The sequence below is a fragment of the Rhopalosiphum padi genome, chromosome 3 (assembly GCF_020882245.1).
Source record: "Rhopalosiphum padi isolate XX-2018 chromosome 3, ASM2088224v1, whole genome shotgun sequence".
Taxonomy (NCBI): Eukaryota; Metazoa; Arthropoda; class Insecta; order Hemiptera; family Aphididae; genus Rhopalosiphum; species Rhopalosiphum padi.
The window spans coordinates 41,590,882-41,612,600 of record NC_083599.1 but is presented as its reverse complement, the minus strand read 5'-3'; the positions used below and the strand labels follow the sequence as shown (position 1 = coordinate 41,612,600).

Genomic DNA, 21,719 nt, shown 5'->3' with positions numbered 1-21,719 from the left:
CAATTACGACAGAGAAGGAGTTAAGTTTTAAAATATACTTTTTTTAACATTTTTATATCTGGTCACCATACATATACTATACAGTATTCCTAAGATAACCTAAGATCAAAAAATTTATATTTTTGTAGCCACTAGAGACTAGACAAATGGAATTGAAGATCAATATTCAATTTTAATTTCTATAGATTTTAATTTTTTTTTTTTCGAATACTTCGGACTCCAGACAATAGACACCCCAGTTAGTACTTAGTAGCATAAAAAAAATATATATTTTGTCATGCTTGGTAGTTAGCATTTTTGTAGTACGTTGTATGTACTAATGTACTATGTAGGAGTGTAGGACGACTAGGAGTTAGGACGTCCGACGTATATTATCAGTTATCACGGTTTTAAAGGTTGTTGAATAGGGAGAAAAAATCTCAAAAAAAAAATTAGTACTTAACATACAACATAAACCAATTGCTAGACCATAATATTAGTAAATTAATAATAATTATAAATAATATAATTATTTTTTGAACGGCATTTAAATTTAAAATACTACATGTATACTATATGTATACAACGAACTAATGAATGATCTAAGAAATTGATGTTATCATTGTTATCATCCGTAAACTGTGAACGGCGTAAACATTTTGGCGGTAAGCGCAGTGACCATAGATAGTATAACCTCCTTAGATACCATAGAACGTGTTGTTGTTTATGTTTATGACGGTCCTTGGTACAACGCTATTGCCTTGACATTTTTCATTTGAAATTTAACGTTCGAACTGGCTGCTTGTGCGTACTACTGATCAGTATAACTAGTGACTTTTATTGTGCATTTGTGTGAACGAAGGAATTAGTAGTTGCTTAACGATTACTATTAGTGGATTTCACCATCAATCGTTTTTATTCCGTTCGGTCGGTCGTTTTGTACGTTTAAACACACAGTGTTATTGTCTTGTCGCGTACCGCTATTCTCGTATCATCAAAAAACCGTAAATCGATTTTTTATGATGGACAACCAAAGAGCAACGTCGAGCTCGGCATCTCAACCGCAACAGATTGCACAACCGGCAATCGAAACACTTCTATTCAATGATATTATTGAAGAGAAGAGTCTAATCTTACGCGATTTGATGGATCAATTTTTGCAAGTTCATTCTTTCAGTAGATTTGAATCCGAATTCAATCTATTTACGAGGCGCATTAAACACATTGCGAGGGATGGACAGCGCAATGGCGCAAACTTCACACGTCACACAATGCAGATGCCTTTAGAAAATGACGCTCCAACTGAAGATGGCTGGTCACGAGAAAACAATCGGCAACCATTTGAACCGTCAAATACATTTAAACGACCAGTGGCTGCTGAACATAAACCCAAAACAACATTGACTCAGAACGACCAATTGAAAAATATTCCTAGTACAACAAATAACTCATGTGATACAATTATGGAAGAAAGCATAATTAATAATTGTTGTACTCAAAAAAGTACTACACAATCGGAAGAATTACTGCCACCGACAGCGCCAATACCATGCTCTGAGTCATTACAAAATGATAATGCATCACCTACCTCGATGAATAATGCTAATGCTGACAATGCAATGGAATGTGATTCTGAATTAGTTGAATCTGTTAAGATACCAAGTAACAGTGCCAACACCAGCACATCTCAACTTAATCAAAGTCGGCTTAATTGTTCTGAAAAAAATAAAGCTAAGTACTTATCCAAGTGGTCGGTGAATGTAAAGCAAATTAAATCAAATAAAGGCAATTCAAAATCAGTCATCTTATTATCAGGTAATTAAATTTATTATTATTTATTTTTTAATCGAAAAAACAGGGTCTAGGTTTAATGTTAAGCATTTTTGTTTGAGGCCTGGGGTATAAAGTGATTTTATGAAAAGGTATTAGCAATTTTTTCTAGTCAAAATTGTTAATATTGGCAAGTATTTTATACTATTAACATTTGTTTTTGACGAGGCTTTAGACAAAATAAATAATATGTAAAAGTAAAATGATTTGTATGATAGATTACTGAAAAGTATAATATTAATTAATATAATATAAAATTTCAAACGTATAAACATCAAAATCTTTTTTAATACTAGGTATATCCAATACTGAAGTACTTTTGATTGAAATTATGTTTGTTATATCATTATAATCAAGATCTATTAAAATATATTTTTCTACCTTATTTTTTCATACATTTTGCATTCTACAGAAATGTATTTGATTTTTATCGTGGTGCCATATACTGGGCATACTGGTGGGTCACTTTTTGCCATCAAATATCTGTGTGTCATTCTTGAATGTCCAATTCTGGCCCAATTCAGCTTTATTTTTATTATCTATTATAACAATTATTACATTTAATAAGAAAAAAACACTGCCAAACTTATTATAGCCTTATATAATAATTTAAAAAATAATTATACTTTTATACAATTAAAAATTTCACTTTTCGTGCTTTTTTAGTAGCAAATTTATCTATGTATAATATTTTCAAAATAAATTTTTGATGCCAATTCAGGTTCAATCGATATATTACTTATATTTGTCAATTTTTCCTGTGACATTGTTGACCTTAGATAGTTCTTAATAATTTTCAGTTTACTAAAACTTCTTTCTCAAGTGTTTCCTTTCATGGACTGATACAAAAAGACTAAATATTAAAATAGGAGTAGTAATCTGCCACCCATAAATATGAATAAATTGATGAAGGTCTTTAAAATATAAAAATAAAACATTTAGAATCCTAATTTTAAATTAAACATGCCACTATGAGTTAATAATAATAATCGATTTTGAAAATCATTATATTAACAATTACACAAAAAAATCACATTACCAGCAACTATCAGTTCTTAAAATATAATTAGGGCACCCAGTGTCACGGTGTTATATTATAATGATATATTATTTTGTAAACACTTGTAAATTTTAATATTTTTGTACACAATATGCCATAATAAAGAACTATAACGTAGCTATTCTAGTATAATTATTTTGCCCATATTCTAAATAAAATTTATGTTAGTAATAATTGGTATAATATATGGTATATTTTACTATGGATTTTGTGCCCCTGGCCTGGGCCAGTTTCGCCAAGCCCTAGCTACGGCTCTGGTTGTGGGTCATCCATATTCTATAAAGTATTATCTGATATCTGAATTAAATTGAATAATATGAATTATAATATACAAAATTATTTCCTCACTTAAAAACAGAAGGTTGAGGCCAAAGAAAATATTTCAAATAAAAGCCTGTAAATTATTTTTGCAGCACAAAATAAAAATGTTAAACTACGTTGGATTGTTTAATAATTTTGTGACAGTAGAAATTTATAATGTACCAATAATAATATTCCTGTTAGATAAGGCCGATCGCTGCGCGCTGATATTGTAGTTAATTCATACGAGGATATATGTTTATTCATGCCATTCTTGTTATTTTTAATTTAATTTTCCTTATCGCATAAATTATTATTTATTAAGAGATATTTCATAATATTGATTGAGCCCCGTGTACATTTAAATCTTTTGATTAGCAAACACTGTAATAATAAGTGAATAATAATAATAAAGGCCTACCGGGATTTACTTGGTATCTGTATGTACACTGTATTATATTAAATAATATATGATAATATAAAATAACAATTTTGAAATATTCATAACTTGCTTTAAAATTCTAAACATCTGTTTATTACAGTGGTTCTTAACCTTTTTTGGTTCAGCGCCCCTTTATCGTAATAACTAATTGCTAACGCCCCCCTCATGCAAAATCAAATTTACTTTCTATAAATATTTATATATTTATTCACTATTATAATTTATAAATAAGACTTTTCCTATTGACACGTAAAATTTGATTATATAACAGTCCGTAAGACATTGTATAGTGTATTCAATAACAACTATTTTGATTTTACCACGTTCAATTATTCGTAGTGTTTTTATATAATATTGAAAAGTTATATTATTTTTAATCTCCAAGTTTGAAAAAGCTCACCGCCCCCTTGAATTAAAATAAAATTAATTTTATTAATATAATTTTTTTTCATATTTCTAGGTACTTTATTTGCAGCAGATCAAATCACAGTATTGAAGAAAGTTCATAACGCTGGTGTTTTGGTAGTTCGAAAAACCAAAAATATTGTCAAAACAGAAAAAGGATTTTACCATCTAATTGGTCCAATCATTGGAGGATCTCCACCTGATTTGGTCCGTGCATGTGTAGAAATAAATGGTATTCCGAAAGCTTGGAGGAATATTTTAACAAAATTGTCAGAAGAAGTTGAAGTAAATCTCAATGAGAGTATGACTAGAAAAGGCACAATCTATAACAAGGAAAAAAAAGCTAGTCTTAATTCTTCTGGAACAAATGAACTTCTTGAAAATGATCTCTATGGTCTTGATAGTGATTTTCGTCAACAATTGTCACAACTATCGGCATCCACAAAAAAGAAATCATTTGAATGTAATACTCCAAGTCAACTTTTGATGTACAGATTTCATCGAAAGTTTGTTAAAGCTTGCTTCATCGTTGGCAGTCAAGAAAATACAGGTATATAATAATCACTTAAAAATTTAAAAATAAACTATATTATTATATTCTGTTTTATTTCATTGCATAATAAATAATAATTATTTTTTTTACAGATGATCAATGAATAGTTTCAACAAAAATTGAAACAACAACATTTTAAACGGTGCCTATATTTTAAAAAAAAAATTGGACAATTTTAAAGATTTATATTAAATTAATTGAACATTTATATTGACACCAAAAGTGTTGTGTCCATATATTATATTTTTGTTAACTTTTTTTTGTTTCCGTTTTTATTTAAAACTAAAACTTGTTATAATGTTTGTATTCCTATTAGTTTCATATTTGATAATTAATGATTTTGTTATGTTTAAAATTTAAATAGTATTTTTAAGTAAATGCAATATTTAAAAAATTAATATTTTATGTGAATTTGATTTATGAATCAATTTTTTTTTTATAAACTCACATTTATACGATATTGCATAATTGTATTGACTCAGCATTACTTATGTATTGAAAGAATTTTGTATTTAAATTTTTTGTATTATTATACCTACATCTCAATGTTTTTATTTTGTATAAGTAATAATTTTTTTATTATATTCAATAATAAGTAATTGAAGAATTTAAATTCATATGACATTACATTATCATTATCAGCATATTTGTTTTTAACTGCTGTTTTTTCTTATTTTTTTTTTATGTTGTTTGTTTACCTATTGAATAAAGAAAAAGCTTAAAATAAAATAATTACTTGTTAATATTCTTACACCAAGATGGTAAATATCATGCAAATAAAAACTAAAAATTATTTGTCATTTTTTACATAATTATAACCAGTAATAATAGATTACAAACAGGGAATTTTTAATAGTTTTATATAGATAATTATATAAGTATAGTATATACTGCGATCTGTACTGGTGTGTGCATACTAAATTATCGTTAATGTTAGTGACATTGCTAGCCAAAATGGAAAACGTTGAAAAATTGGTGCGGACGAAGGTTCTGAGAACATTATTTTTTATAATGGGTGATAACACATCTGTTGTTGTCCTAATATTATGTTACTAATATTAAAGAATTATTCAACTATTACATAATTAAATAAAATTATATACACAGAATAATCAAAAATGTTGATGACTATTTTTTTTAAATTTAAATTAAAATAAGAAAAAGTAATAGCTATACATAAAATAAAATATAATTCACGATGTAATTTAATGAAAGTAATTTAATTAAAATGACACGATGTCATTATTCATTAGGTATAATATAATATTATTGTTGTCAATCATGCATAGAAATATGATAAAAAATATTGCTATTACATTTTTGGTATATTTAATTGAGAGTTAATTATTCTGAAAACAAGTGGTTTAGGACGTTTAGGTAAAACTGCGATAACATTACATCCATTTTGTTTTTCCAAAATGTGTCATCATTCATCATGTTCTATTTCATTTTTATTATTAACTAATGATAAATAAGTTGAAGAATCATAATGACTTAGAATTCAAAGATTGTGTGTTATAAACAACTTGTAAACTGTCATTTATGTTTGTTAAAGTACAAGTGTCTTCAACCACGTTACTACGTTAGGATCTTTAAAATTATCAATAGGTCTGTAATTTATAAATAAAATGAAATTTTTGAAAATACAATTGAATAGTAACATTTTAAAATCAAAAATATATTTATTTACTCAATAAATAAATTAAAAATACACTGTTTAGACGGATTAAAATAAAAAATATATTATAATATAATAAATAACAATTATCTAATAAAAATAATGATAACATTAGGTATCTACATAATATTGTGTATATAAATTATAAATAAAGATCATAAAATAATATATTTAAATATGTTTTCAATTATACTATGTTGTTGTTTTGATATTCAACCGAAAAAGTCAAAGAATTAGTATTCCTATGAAATAAAAAAAAAATTCGAATAAAATATCTATTTAAAATCATTTAAATGACAATTATTTCTAAATTAAACAAAAACACGAACTACTTATTTTGGCTTGCTGTGTTTTTATACAATTTATTTACCAATTTTGTAGTGAAAATATATGCCCTTTGTACTTTGTACTTTGGAATAATCTAATTTTTTTTCTTTTTAATTTTACAAATATTGTCATCCATTTTTTTTTTTTAACTAAATACACTATCCAAAATTTTTATTATATAAGAAAAACAAGAAACAATTTTATAGCTGAATGCATACTGGTCATACTTACTGCAGTTGTAAGCACAGATATTATTTACCTAGTATTTTACTTATAACGATATACCTTTTTATTATTATATGATCTAAGGTTTATACACTGAATACTAGAGTACTATAAAATATAAAATTGTTATTGAAATTATTCATAGAAATGGCTTTTACATACCTTCCAGTGTCTACCTGTATGATTCCTAGATTCCTAGTAGAAAGTAATGTAAAATTCCCCCATATATTGTCAGGTATGATTGTCGGTTTTTATGATTGTCACAAAATCATAATTCTTATTACGAAAATAAATTGACAAATTATTTACTCAAAAATGTTTCTATTGCTTTGTCTTTATCCATTATTTTTAATCATTCATTATTAACGGGTAAATATCATGAAACCAATAAAAAATGTATAGTCAGACTAGTCAGAGGTACCATTATACAAAGCAGGAGATAAATTATCCTGCAGAAATTCAACTCCACTTTACAGTGATAACATTTGAACAATTGTTTTTTTTCATTATAACTAAATATACAACATAATATTTGTAAATATTTTTTGAAAAGAAACAAAATAAAAATATGGCTGTGTCTAGGTACTAAATAATAGCAAAATTAAATATTATAAATCGTTGGATAGATTTCGAAGCTTATCACAAGCAAATTCGGAAGAAGAATGGAAGCAAATTGCCAACGATTTTGGTATAAAATGGAATTTTGACAACTGCTTAGGATCTATTGATAGGAAGCATATTAAAAACCTCCTGGATCAAGTTTATACTACTACAATAATTACAATGAAACATTATGCCATTAAGGCAGTAATAAACGCCAACTATGAGTATATTATAATTGATGTTGGTGCAAATGGAGATGTCTCTAATGGAGGAGTATTATAAAATACTAAATTTTGTAAAAAAACTGAAAGAAAACAAATCACATACGCCAGTTCAAGTCGGCAAGTTGCGCTCGTGAACAGTTAATATGTTTGCAGATTTGTATATCTCTACAGTTATTGTTTCAATGAATAGCTAGGGCTTCATCTCAAACCCTATTTGCGCTTATGGAAATAACTGTTATCAGTTAAATTGTAATATTATATTAATTATTTTTATATTTAAATTATGCATAATAATAATAATGATAATTATGGTATTGTCTGTATTATCATTGACCATTGTTATAACTAATATAACATTGTAAACTAATTTAATTGTAAAACAGTAAATAGAGTATACATTTTTCTTTTTGTCTATATTTATTTAGGAAGAAATAGTTGATTCTCTTTTACCGACCAGACTTGTGATGAAACGACCAACAGTGGAATCATTTAATAAAGCAAGTCATTTCCAAGATAAATAAAATAAAATAATTATTATTAATAAATAGTTTTATATTAATAGTACCTATCTTAAATTATTAAATGTATGATAATAAATAATATAACGTAGGTCAATATGGAAAATCAGTCGTTTTGCAAAAATATTAGACTCTTTGCAATGGGGTGGCCCATTATTACTACTTATTATTTTTCCAAATGACCTGCTGTATTTTAGGCTTATTGCATACAGACTAACAGCAGTTAGGCCTTTTAAAAAACTATAATTATTGAATTATTAATTATTATTATATATTAATAATCATTTTACTTATTTTGATTAAAGGATAATTTATTACTTGTACAATAAAAAGATTAAGAGGACGTGTCACCCAAAGCGAAACGTAGGTATACAACGTCTAAGAGAATGCACTGTTAAGTGTTTTCGAGTTCCGCAAGCACGCGACGTTAAGTCACACTCACTATTCGCAGTCGGCGGCCCGTTGACGGCTGCTCGTTCGGGAGTGTCGCGCCGTCGCTTATTAATTATTATTATTATATGAACGTTTTTCTGAGTACGTAAATGTCGCCGCACTATTTTCTTGATAACCACGCGCCGCCTACCTTCTAACTTATACTTTAAGTTACTGCTAGCATTTGTATATACACTAAAATGTCTAAAATATAGATCTTAAAAACTGTAATACAATATAGTTTGATTCGTATTTATAGCTTTATTACTTCTAATTCTAATTCAAATAAGATATCTATTTATGCTATAATAAAATAAAATAAAATAATAATAATAATCAATAATAAATAAAAATAACACAATTGAATTAATATTAAATTGTTCGTGTTTCGTCTTTCACGTTAATCTGTTATTTTTTAATATATCCTATTTATAATACACATTGTAATAAATTTACTAATTTACTAATGGTGGGCAATTATAAAAAAACAATGTTAATAATAATAATTTCTAGAAAAAACATATATTGTTTGTGTGGATGTATTGTTTCTTCATTTAAAATAAATACACCTAAAAATATTATTTGTATACTTATGACTTATGAGTTATGAACTATATATTTTTTTTATCATACATTTTTCATGTTTTGTATTATATGTGGAGGCTCAATAATGTCATTTTTTAATAAGCTTTTACTATATTGAGGGTCTATAATTTCTCTGAGTAAGCACTCTTCGTAAAATCTACAAATAAAATTGAATGAATATTATATACGATTTAATGTAAAATTAAGTACCTATAAGTACTGCAATACTTACAATTTGAGATGCGCTTCCATTTTTGAAGCCCAAAATACATCGCAATACCTTATAACTTCAAGATGAGTACATTTTGATGTGTAATTAAAAAAAATACATATTTGACGACCAGTAATATGTAATCGTCCTTGTATTTGATAAATATAATGGCTTTCTTCTTTTAAAGTGTATACCTATATACTATATATTGTTTACAACTTTCATATAATGTAGCTAAATCAATATAAAATTTTAAAAATATATATCTATGAGTATATTATATAATACATAACAACATGTTAAATACTACCTTTTTATCAAAAACCGCTTTTTCTAAAGTTTCGTTATTCTATAGCCAAACCTATACTTAGGATGTCAAAAATAAAAAAATGTGCAGTGATTTTCAAAAGCCTTACGAAAAACCCTAAAAATTTATGTATATCTATTTACGATTAAATTTTCAAAATATTTTGACTTTTTCTAAGCTATTTATAGACAATTGAAAATTTTACTAAATTTTTTTTTTTGAAATTACTATAAAAAGAAATTGGCTATCCAAAAGATCTTTAAAATTTAATACAAGGTTTATTATAAGTTGTATACTTATTGTAGTAAAAAAAAAAAAAAAAAATTAAAAATCTTTAGTCACAATTTTTTATAATTTAAAGTTCAAATGTTTACGAAATATATCAAAATCGCGAAAATTTGAAAGGAATTTTAAAGTTGAATATTCTTAAAATTGTTGTGAATTATATCTAAGATTAATAAACCAAAACAAGGTTTTTCATAAAATTTCCTTCAAATAACTGAAAAAAAATTTTCTAGCGTTGAAATAATTTTATGAACGTATGAAATTTAATTTTTTACGAAATCGCGTAAAATTACGATATATTACAATTTAAATATAGGTACCTAATATTAATATAATATATCCTACTAATTATCTTAGACTGACAAATCATCTCCGTTCAGAATCGTTTTTCATAAATTTTTCATGTTTTGTATTATATGTGGAGGCTCAATAATGTCATTTTTTAATAATCTTTTACTATATTGAGGGTCCATAATTTCTCTGAGTAAGCACTCTTCGTAAAATCGACAAATAAAATTTTATGAATATTATATACGATTTAATGTAAAATTAAGTACCTATAAGTACTGCAATACTTACAATTTGAGATGCGCTTCCATTTTTGAAGCCCAAAATACATCGCAATACCTTATTACTTCAAGATGAGTGCATTTTGATGTGTAAATAAAAAAAATACATATTTGACGACCAGTGATATGTAATCGACCTTGAATTTGATAAATATAATGGTTTTCTTCTTTTAAAGTGTACCTATATACTATATATTGTTTATAACTTTCATATAATGTAGCTAAATCAATATAACATTTAAAAAAATATATATCTATGAGTATATTATATAATACACAACAACATGTTAAATACTACCTTTTTATCAAAATCCGCTTTTTCTAAACTTTCGTTATTCCATAGCCAAACCTATACGCAACGTGATACTTATATCACTGAATTTAGAAAAGAGTTATGGTACCCATCATTTTTCAAAAGTAACTGGTATTTTGAATGTGAAAAGCCTACTATAATTACGATAATTTATAATTAACGATGTTTTATTCGTAGGCTAACATTAAAAAGTTCTGGTAAATTATTTCTGAAAGCTGGTTATTGTTTTGCTCAAACGACTCGGGACGTTATAATAACAGAACAAACATTATAGAATCATTAGAATCGTTATTTGTAATACAGCCTTTAGAGTTAAGCCTTTTAAATGATTCGTGCTGTAATATTGCAGTTAATCGACTATATCCGAAACCCATTCATTTAGATGGAATTAATAATTAAAAATTTGATAAAGTGTCTTTCGATAAAATCAACGCAAAATTAGATCAATAAGATAAATTCGATCTAGGACACATCGCCATTGCCATTTCGACGTGAGTCCACTTCGCCGTTAAAAAATACCCAATATGCACCTCTTTTAAAAGGAAAATTAATCTAGTTGGTACTTTAGGATGTCAAAAATAAAAAAATGTTCAGTGGTTTTCAAAAGCCTTACGAAAAACCCTAAAAAAGTGACGAATTTTTAGGCATTATCAGTTTTTGACAAAATCGATTTTTAGATTTTGCTGTAACTCAAAAACGAATCATTGTATATACTTGAAATTTTCTCCAAATGTTTATATTAACGTTATATCTATTTACGATTACATTTTCAAAATATTTTGACTTTTTCTAAGCTATTTATAGACAATTGAAAATTTATCTAAATTTTTTTTTTGAAATTACTATAAAAAGAAATTGGCTATCCAAAAAATCTTTAAAATTTAATACAAGTTTTATTATAAGTTGTATACTTATTTAAGTAAAAAAAAAAAAAATTAAAAATCTTTAGTCACAATTTTTGTTTATAATACAAGCATTTAAAGTTCAAATGTTTACGAAATATATCAAAATCGCGAAAATTTGAAAGGAATTTTGAAGTTGAATATTCTTAAAATTGTTGTGAATTATACCTAAGGTTAAAAAACCAAAACAAGGTTTTTCATAAGTTTTCTTTCAATTAACTGAAAAAAAATTTCTAGCGTTGAAATAATTTTATGAACGTATGAAATTTAATTTTTTACGAAATCACGTAAAATTACGAAATATTACAATTTAAATATAGGTACCTAATAATAATATAATATATCCTACTAATTAGCTTAGACTGACAAATCATCTCCATTCAGAATCGTTTTTCGCATCCTGCAATGATACCTGTCATTGCATTCAAATTTAACATATCTATTATATTGACTTACTCTTCATCTATAATATACAGCAGAGCGATATCAGCTTGCCCACCTTTTTTAAATTTTTTTGGTGGACTTCTCCCCGCTTTGCCATAGCCGTATTTGATCTATTAATGCATCTTATCAGGTATTTTTTAACGGCAAGTGGCGACGGCGAAACAGCAACTGCCATTTGACCGTGTTCGAGCCTATAGGTTATAATATTAATATGCTATTACGACTTATAGGTAGAATAACTTTTAACAATAATTAAATTATAGGAAAATATAAAACAATATTTATCATTGATATTTATGTTTTTCCTTTTACATTTTTTCAATTTAATAATAGGTGCAATTTTTACTGATTTAAATTTTTTATTAAAAATAAAAAAAATGTTATCGATAATTATTATACAAAAAATATTCTACTTCAATTGAAAAAAAATATTCTAATCATATGTTGAAAAACTTCAACATTACGATTAATGATTTTATACAGTAGCAGTAACACAAATAATACGAATAACGAATAAAAATTCGAACAAAATTAAATAATATTCATACCAATCATACATTATACTCAGTATTATTAATTCACGTATCGATAATTATTTGTGTATTTGGCTACATACGAATTGCGTCTTAAAATACAAAAATATATATCGCGATATCCGAGTTGCGTCTGCGATTTTTGCACAACACATCTGAGTTGCGCCTACGATTTTCTCGCGTCCTTGTTATGGTTAAAAATTGTAATTATTTATTATTCTAAAATATGTTAAATTCAGTGGCGGCTGGTGTGCTTTGAAAGTGGTAGGGCGATATAAAATTTCTTATTTATGGAAAGTATTGAACACAAATAATATTAATAATAGTTATTTAATTAAATTCGTTAAAGACATACATAATGATAATGAAATAATAAAATAATAATTGATTACGATGAGTTACGACGGCAAAAAGTAAATAATAAACACACGCAAGCTCGGAAACCGTGCATATCGGGGCATCGGGCGATTAAAATCATCGTCCCGGCGGCAGTGTTATTATTGTGTTCCCCCTTCTTAGTTTTTGTATTCCGATCATAGTTATGACGGGCGACTTTTAACATCGCCCAAGATCGCATTCCCTGCTCGCAGATTTCGGTAAATTGTTATTGGAAATCGTTTCTCAGAAATTGTAAACTCCCATTATCTGATAATGTTTTCATAATATTTATTAGTGTAAATATAGGAAAATTAATTTTTATTTTTGACAATAATATTATACTACAATATAAATTTGAAATTTTATATTATAATTAAAAATTAGTAATAAATAATAATTTTAGAAGAGGGCGACCGCCCCGTCGCCCCTATCTACGAGCCGCCACTGATATTAATAAAATTAAAATTTATAAAATACAAAAAAATACTGCTCAATTTTAAATTTGCAACTGCACATAGCAGTGGATATTTAAAGGAATTTTTACTGGGTGACATTAAAAAAATTAATTCACTCTACATGTCATAATCAAAAATTAAATATTATGACCCTAAAAAAACTTTTTTGTATTAAATATGTAATTCAATATTATTTACCTATTATATTACTGTATACTTGCGCAGTTAGAAAAAACCATGATCACGAATTCAATGAATAACATCAAATGAAAAAATTAATAAATTAATTTTATTTAACTAATTAAATGAATTAAAAACTGTGGAAACTAATATATCATCTGAACAACATAAATTAGCGGACTGTAGGTTGGAAACTCCTGGTTTAAACTTTTTAACAGTTTAATAGTTTAAAGTGAAATAAATTTTAGCTATATTAGCTTGTAGGAACAATGACTAAAAAAAAAATCGAAAACAATAAGTTTGTAGATATTTGGCGGAACGACTGAAGACCAGATGAAACATGTTATATTTTCGCGTGGAATAAATTTAATTATTATTCTATGGGTATTGGGTACCTATGGTGAACGGTCACATAGGTTTTCCATTCTAAATAATTATTATTATAAAAATTGTAGAGTACAATTTTATCTAGAATCGTATAAAGCCCAATTTTTGATATATTTTTTCAATCGTATAATATTTCATAGTGAATTTTATGGTTTTTTTTTTACTATTTATTGTTTTAATTATTTAAATAATTAATAAAAATATCGAAAATCGGGCTCTATACGATTCTAGATAAAATTCTCCTCTACAAATTTCATGATAGGTGTTTTCACGTAAAACCCTTCAGTAAGCCGTATTATTGGAAGTACGAAAACATGTTTTTACGACATATTTCTCTGGGGTGACACGTCCTCTTAATAGAATTATTATAATATATTAATATGTAAACTGAATAAAATATATGGTAGGTACCTATCGTATTTATTTTGCTAATTTATTTAGTTTGTAATTTGCAATAAACTTTGTTAGGGAATTACCCATTTCCGCCAAAAAAAAAATTATTTATTTTGGGTATACCCATTTGCACCAAAATAAAAAAGGTATGTTTTTTTCGACCGCCCATTTACGACAAATTTACCTGTTTAAACATTTTACATTAAATAATTGGTTAATTCGTATATTTAAAATACGTCGTTTCTGTAACATATAATAAAGTTATTTTTATAAATCTGTCAGTAGTATTAGTAACTCCAAAAAAAATTCACAAGTTAAAAAAAGATTAAAAACTACTTTAAAAGCAATAGAAAATTATAAAATATTATAATATTATAAATATTATTGATTATTATTTTTAAAATTGTCTATGATTTAAATAAAATTCTAACTGTTGTTTATTAATTGAGAAAAAAATATATTATTTTATTATAATTATTAAATTATACCAGTTGAATTTGGCGCAAATGGGCCGTCGGAAAAAACATACCTTTTTTATTTTGTCGCAAATGGGCGATGCCCCTTTGTTATACTAACTATGACACTATGTACCTATTTGTTATTATTTAAAAAATGTTGAACTGTATAATGAAAAGAAGAAATATTTTTATTTTACAACTACATAAGTACTTAGTATGTTATAAAATGAATAATGAATGTGAATGGTTCTGTAAATATTCTACTATAAATATTAAATATATATCTACTTCAAAATTAGATTTGAATAGAATACTGCTTATTTAGCAAGTACTACAGTCTACACAATGAACATGATATGAACATAATTTATAGAGAAAATTAAAATCTAACAAATATGACTAAAAAACATTAATTATTAAATAATATAAATGTTTCTTATTTATTAAGTCTTATTCATTTTAAAGTTAAAGATTTTGATAATACTAAGGACTCCTGTTCATCTTATATAACTCATTCTTCCCTCAATTACATACATAATTTCATACTACCTACTAATTATTTTATACTAACTGATTTTTTTTATAAATCTTATTTTTTTTAATAAATAAATTTCTTTTAAATTTTTTTAATTTTAATGTTTTATTATTATCTAATAGCTATTTTTCTTGTTAGTATTTTTCATTATTTTATGTTATATTCTAATCTTTTTTATTTTGTTCAACTTGTTGTCTGTTAGCTAAGTGTTGTAACTCTACACTGCATTTTATCTTGTAATTGGACCTAGGTCTGTAATAAATAAATAAATGAATAATAAATGTTTCAACAAATAATAAAAGAAAATATATTTAATACCTTTAATCACAAATTTTAATTTATAGAGAATAATATATATGCCAATAAATAATATAATATTTATAAAAATAATTTGAATGAAGAAAACTTCATGGTAAATAAAATTATTAATGGTCTTAACATTTTTTCAAAACTTTTCTCATTAAATTCAATAATATTTAATTTTAATTTTTAAAGTATATAATATACAAAATTATGTATATTTAAATATAATATTTATATTGTGTACCTATTGCTAAGGAAAAATATCGAATAAAAGGTGAATATTTTTTTAAATTATACTCATGTCTAAATATTTTTCTTGGATACTCTTTATTAAGGTAACCATGGGTATTAAGAAAATAAAAAATGGAATAGTTTTTATTTCTCTCCCGCCACTTTTCCTTTATCTTACACCTTTTTTGTTATTATAACTTGAAAACATAAAATAAAGATTTTGAAATGTCTGGAAAAAGATAAGTAGGTACTCATATTTTTATCTATTATAAATAAATTAGTTTTAAATAAAATTACTAAAATTTGGTTACCTACATTTTTATTCATTTAACGAATCTACTTCAATAATTTTGTTCGATTAAGAAAAAATAAAAACTACGCGTAAAACGGAATGAATCGCGATGTTTTGAAGATTATTTAATAATATTTTTCTTCAATCAGTTTTATAAATATAGGTAATTAATTGTTTTTTATGACTATATAGTATAAGTTTGCTATTTACGGCTATTATCGCCTTTATAATGACATTGTACTAATGATAAGTAGCTATCTAAATAATGAGTCTAGGTCAGCGTGTAGCAGCTAGCCGCGATGGATAAATGTGACAAAAACCATCAAATTATGTTGAGTAAACATTATGTTTTACTAGAATAAATAAATATTATTCAAAGCTAATAATATCCATACACGTATGTCATGTGTTTCGGTCTATGTTTGTGTAGTCATCGATCGCGATACGTTATTAATTATTATAATGTGGAATTGTGTGAATACATTAATATTTTAGTTACTGTACTAAAATTAAATTATATCACGATGTCTGATGTAAAATTAAATTCAACAGTACCTATAATATTTTCTTCATAGTATCATAGTAATGTATATATTTTAGAATCGTTCGATTAAAAAAAATATGTATCAACCCAGAAAATTACAAAATGTATGATACGTTACATTGTAGGTACGTTTTGTACGTCATTGCATATAATATTTTATGACTAATTAATATTTTACTATAAAGTGGGTGTGTAAACTGCGGTGCCGAAGTATAAACATGGCGATGAGTCCTTAATGCCAGCGATGCCTACCCTTAACGTTAGCCTGGAATATCACTATAACCCAGGGGCATAATTACGGGTGGATATGTGGTAGATTCCCCCCATAAGCTTGTATAAGTATTGACTTTAACAACAAATATTTTAAATAAATAAAAATGGATTTCCTGACTGACGCCGCCTATTCACGCGTGGACGGGGCGCTCTTAGCACGAAAGAAACAGATGGACCTGTTTCACTTTCACCTCAACATGGAATAAAATATCAGTTGCTATATATTTTGGAGAGATACCGCCCCCTCCAACAGGCGCTGCTGTCGGGTCGTTGCATGCTCGCAGCCCCAACACTTGTTGTGGAGTAGTGACAGTCTGCGTTCTTGCCGGTCCGGTCTGTAGCCATCTACCTGATATATGGTCTAGAACGTGTTGTTGTTTATGTTTACGGTCCTTGGTACAACGCTATTGCCTTGACATTTTTCATTTGAAATTTAATGTTCGAACTGGCTGCTTGTGCGTACTACTGATCAGTATAACTAGTGACTTTTATTGTGCATTTGTGTGAACGAAGGAATTAGTAGTTACTTAACGATTACTATTTCACCATCAATAGTTTTTATTCCGTTTGGTCGGTCGTTTTGTTCGTTCAAACACACGGTGTTATTGTCTTGTCGCGTACCGCTGTTCTCGTATCATCAACAAACCGTAAATCGATTTTTAATGATGAACAACCAAAGAGCAACGTCGAGCTCGGCATCTCAACCGGCAATCGAAACACTTCTATTCAATGATATTATTGAAGAGAAGAGTCTAATCTTACGCGATTTGATGGATCAATTTTTGCAAGTTCATTCTTTCAGTAGATTTGAATCCGAATTCAATCTATTTACGAGGCGCATTAAACACATTGCGAGGGATGGACAGCGCAATGGCGCAAACTTCACACGTCACACAATGCAGATGCCTTCAGAAAATGGCGCTCCAACAGAAAATGGCTGGTCACGAAAAAATAATCGGCAACCATTTAAACTGTCTAATGCATTTAAACGACCAGTGGCTGCCGAACATAAACCCAAAACAACATTGACTCTAAACGACCAATTGAAAAATATTCCTAGTACAACAAATAACTCATGTGATACAATTATGGAAGAAAGCATGATTAATAATTGTTGTACTCAAAAAAGTACTACACAATCGGAAGAATTCCTGCCACCGACAGCGCCAATACCATACTCTGAGTCATTACAAAATGATAATGCATCACCTACCTCGTTGAATAATGCTAATGCTGACAATGCAATGGAATGTGATTCTGAATTAGTTGAATCTGTTAAGATACCAAGTAACAGTGCCAACACCAGCACATCTCAACTTAATCAAAGTCGGCTTAATTGTTCTGAAAAAAATAAAGCTAAGTACTTATCCAAGTGGTCGGTGAATGTAAAGAAAATTAAATCAAATAAAGGCAATTCAAAATCAGTCATCTCATTATCAGGTAATTAAATTTATTATTATTTATTTTTTAATCGAAAAACAGGGTCTAGGTTTAATGTTAAGCATTTTTGTTTGAGGCCTCGGGTATAAAGTGATTTTATGAAAAGGTATTAGCAATTTTTTCTAGTCAAAATTGTTAATATTGGCAAGTATTTTATACTATTAACATTTGTTTTTGACGAGGCTTTAGACAAAATAAATAATATGTAAAAGAAAAATGATTTGTATGATAGATTACTGAAAAGTATAATATTAATTAATATAATATAAAATTTCAAACGTATAAACATCAAAATCTTTTTTAATACTAGGTATATCCAATACTGAAGTACTTTTGATTGAAATTATGTTTGTTATATCATTATAATCAAGATCTATTAAAATATATTTTTCTACCTTATTTTTTCATACAATTTGCATTCTACAAAAATGTATTTGATTTTTATCGTGGTGCCATATACTGGGCATACTGGTGGGTCACTTTTTGCCATCAAATATCTGTGTGTCATTCTTGAATGTCCAATTCTGGCCCAATTCAGCTTTATTTTTATTAGCTATTATAATGATTATTATATTTAATAAGAAAAAAAACACTGCCAAACTTATAGCCTTATATAATAATTTTAAAAAAAATTATACTTTTATACATTTAAAAATTTCACTTTTCGTGCTTTTTTAGTAGCAAATTCATCCATGTATAATATTTTCAAAATAAATTTTTGAAGCCAATTCATGTTCAATTGATATAATATTTATATTTGTCAATTTTTCCTGTGACATTGTAGACCTTAGATAGTTCCTAATAATTTTCAGTTTACTAAAACTTCTTTTTTAAGTGTTTCCTTTCATGGACAGAAACAAAAAGACTAAATATTAAAATAGGAGTAGTTATCTACCACCCATAAATATGAATAAATTGATGAAGGTCTTTAAAATATAAAAATAAAACATTTAGAATCCTAATTTTAAATTAAACATGCCACTATGAGTTAATAATAATAATCGATTTTGAAAATCATTATATTAACAATTACACAAAAAAATCACATTACCAGCAACTATCAGTTCTTAAAATATAATTAGGGCACTCAGTGTCACGGTGTTATATTATAATGATATATTATTTTGTAAACACTTGTAAATTTTAATATTTTTGTACACAATATGCCATTCATGCCATTGTTGTTATTTTTAATTTAATTTTCCTTATCGCATAAATTATTATTTATTATGAGATATTTCATAATATTGATTGAGCCCCATGTACATTTAAATCTTTTGATTAGCAAACACTGTAATAATATGTGAATAATAATAATAATAAAGGCCTACCGGGATTTGCTTGGTATCTGTATGTACACTGTATTATATTAAATAATTTATGATAATATAAAACAACAATTTTGAAATATTCATAACTTGCTTTAAAATTCTAAACATCTGTTTATTACAGTGGTTTTTAACCTTTTTTGGTTCAGCGCCCCTTTATCGTAATAACTAATTGCTAACGCCCCCCTCATGCAAAATCAAATTTACTTTCTATAAATATTTATATATTTATTCACTATTATAATTTATAAATAAGACTTTTCCTATTGACAAGTAAAATTTGATTATACAACAGTCCGTTAGACATTGTATAGTGTATTCAATAACAACTATTTTGATTTTACCACGTTCAATTATTCGTAGTGTTTTTATATAATATTGAAAAGTTATATTTTTTTTAATCTCCAAGTTTGAAAAAGCTCACCGCCTTTTGAATTAAAATAAAATTAATTTTATTAATATAATTTTTTTTCATATTTCTAGGTACTTTATTTGCAGCAGATCAAATCACAGTATTGAAGAAAGTTCATAACGCTGGTATTTTGGTAGTTCGAAAAACCAAAAATATTGTCAAAACAGAAAAAGGATTTTACCATCTAATTGGTCCAATCATTGGAGGATCTCCACCTGATTTGGTCCGTGCATGTGTAGAAATAAATGGTATTCCGAAAGCTTGGATGAATATTTTAACAAAATTGTCAGAAGAAGTTGAAGTAAATCTCAATGAGAGTATGACTAGAAAAGGCACAATCTATTACAAGGGAAAAAAAGCTAGTCTTAAGTCTTCCAGAACAAAAGAACTTCTTGAAAATGATTTCTATGGTCTCAGCGATAGTAATTTGTGTCAACAATTGTCACAACTATCGGCATCCAAAAAAATGAAATCATTTGATTGTGATACTCCAAGTCAACTTTTGATGTACAGATTTCATCAAAAGATTGTTAAAGCTTGCTTAATCGTTGGCAGTCAAGAAAATACAGGTATATAATAATCACTTAAAAATTTAAAAATTAACTATATTTTTTTATTCTGTTTTATTTCAATGCATAATAAATAATAATTATTTTTTTTACAGATGATCAATGAATAGTTTCAACAAAAATTGAAACAACATTTTAAACGGTGCCTATATTTTAAAAAAAAATTGGACAATTTTAAAGATTTATATTAAATTAATTGAACATTTATATTGACACCAAAAGTGTTGTGTCCATATATTATATTTTTGTTAACTTTTTTTGTTTTCGTTTTTATTTAAAACTAAAACTTGTTATAATTTTTGTATTCCTATTAGTTTCATATTTGATAATTAATGATTTTGTTATGTTTAAAATTTAAATAGTATTTTTAAGTAAATGCAATATTTAAAAACTTAATATTTTTATGTGAATTTGATTTATGAATCAATTTTTTTTTTTATACACATTTATACGATATTGTATAATTGTATTGACTCAGCATTACTTATGTATTGAAATAATTTTGTTTTTTAATTTTTTGTATTATTATTACTACATCTCAATGTTTTTATTTTGTATAAGTAATAATTTTTTTATTATATTCAATAATAAGTAATTGAAGAATTTAAATTCATATGACATGACATTACCATTATCAGCATATTTGTTTTTAACTGCTGTTTTTCTCATTTTTGTTACGTTGTTTGTTTACCTATTGAATAAAGAAAAAATTTAAAATAAAATAATTACTTGTTAATATTCTTACACCAAGATGGTAAATACCATGCAAATAAAAACTAAAAATTATTTATCATTTTTTACATAATTATAACCAGT

The 21,719-nt window shown here is 26.3% G+C and overlaps 1 protein-coding gene across 3 annotated transcripts; it reads left to right on the top strand.

Moving 5' to 3' along the window:
- Positions 1 to 689: 689 nt before the first annotated feature.
- On the top strand, positions 690 to 21,233 carry LOC132927108 (uncharacterized). 3 transcript variants are annotated; one of them, XM_060991570.1, is made up of 3 exons: positions 690 to 1,794; positions 4,072 to 4,566; positions 20,999 to 21,165. In XM_060991570.1, exons 1-3 carry the CDS (start codon positions 999 to 1,001, stop codon positions 21,007 to 21,009), a joined length of 1,302 nt encoding a protein of 433 aa, XP_060847553.1. In that variant the 5' UTR covers positions 690 to 998; the 3' UTR covers positions 21,010 to 21,165. The 3 variants fall into 3 exon arrangements, with proteins under 3 accessions (XP_060847553.1, XP_060847552.1, XP_060847554.1); XM_060991569.1 differs by lacking the exon at positions 20,999 to 21,165 and adding an exon at positions 4,662 to 5,086 and having other exon boundaries at positions 691 to 1,794; XM_060991571.1 differs by lacking the exons at positions 690 to 1,794; positions 4,072 to 4,566 and adding exons at positions 17,102 to 18,594; positions 20,406 to 20,903 and having other exon boundaries at positions 20,999 to 21,233.
- Positions 21,234 to 21,719: the final 486 nt, after the last annotated feature.

What these genes read in the sequence shown, in the direction of transcription:
- LOC132927108 (XM_060991570.1), top strand. Translation starts at nt 999, where the DNA reads ATGATGGACAACCAAAGAGCAACGTCGAGCTCGGCATCTCAACCGCAA. An exon ending in ATCAGTCATCTTATTATCAG is followed by an intron (nt 1,795 to 4,071) that starts GTAATTAAATTT and finishes TCATATTTCTAG; the next exon opens with GTACTTTATTTGCAGCAGAT.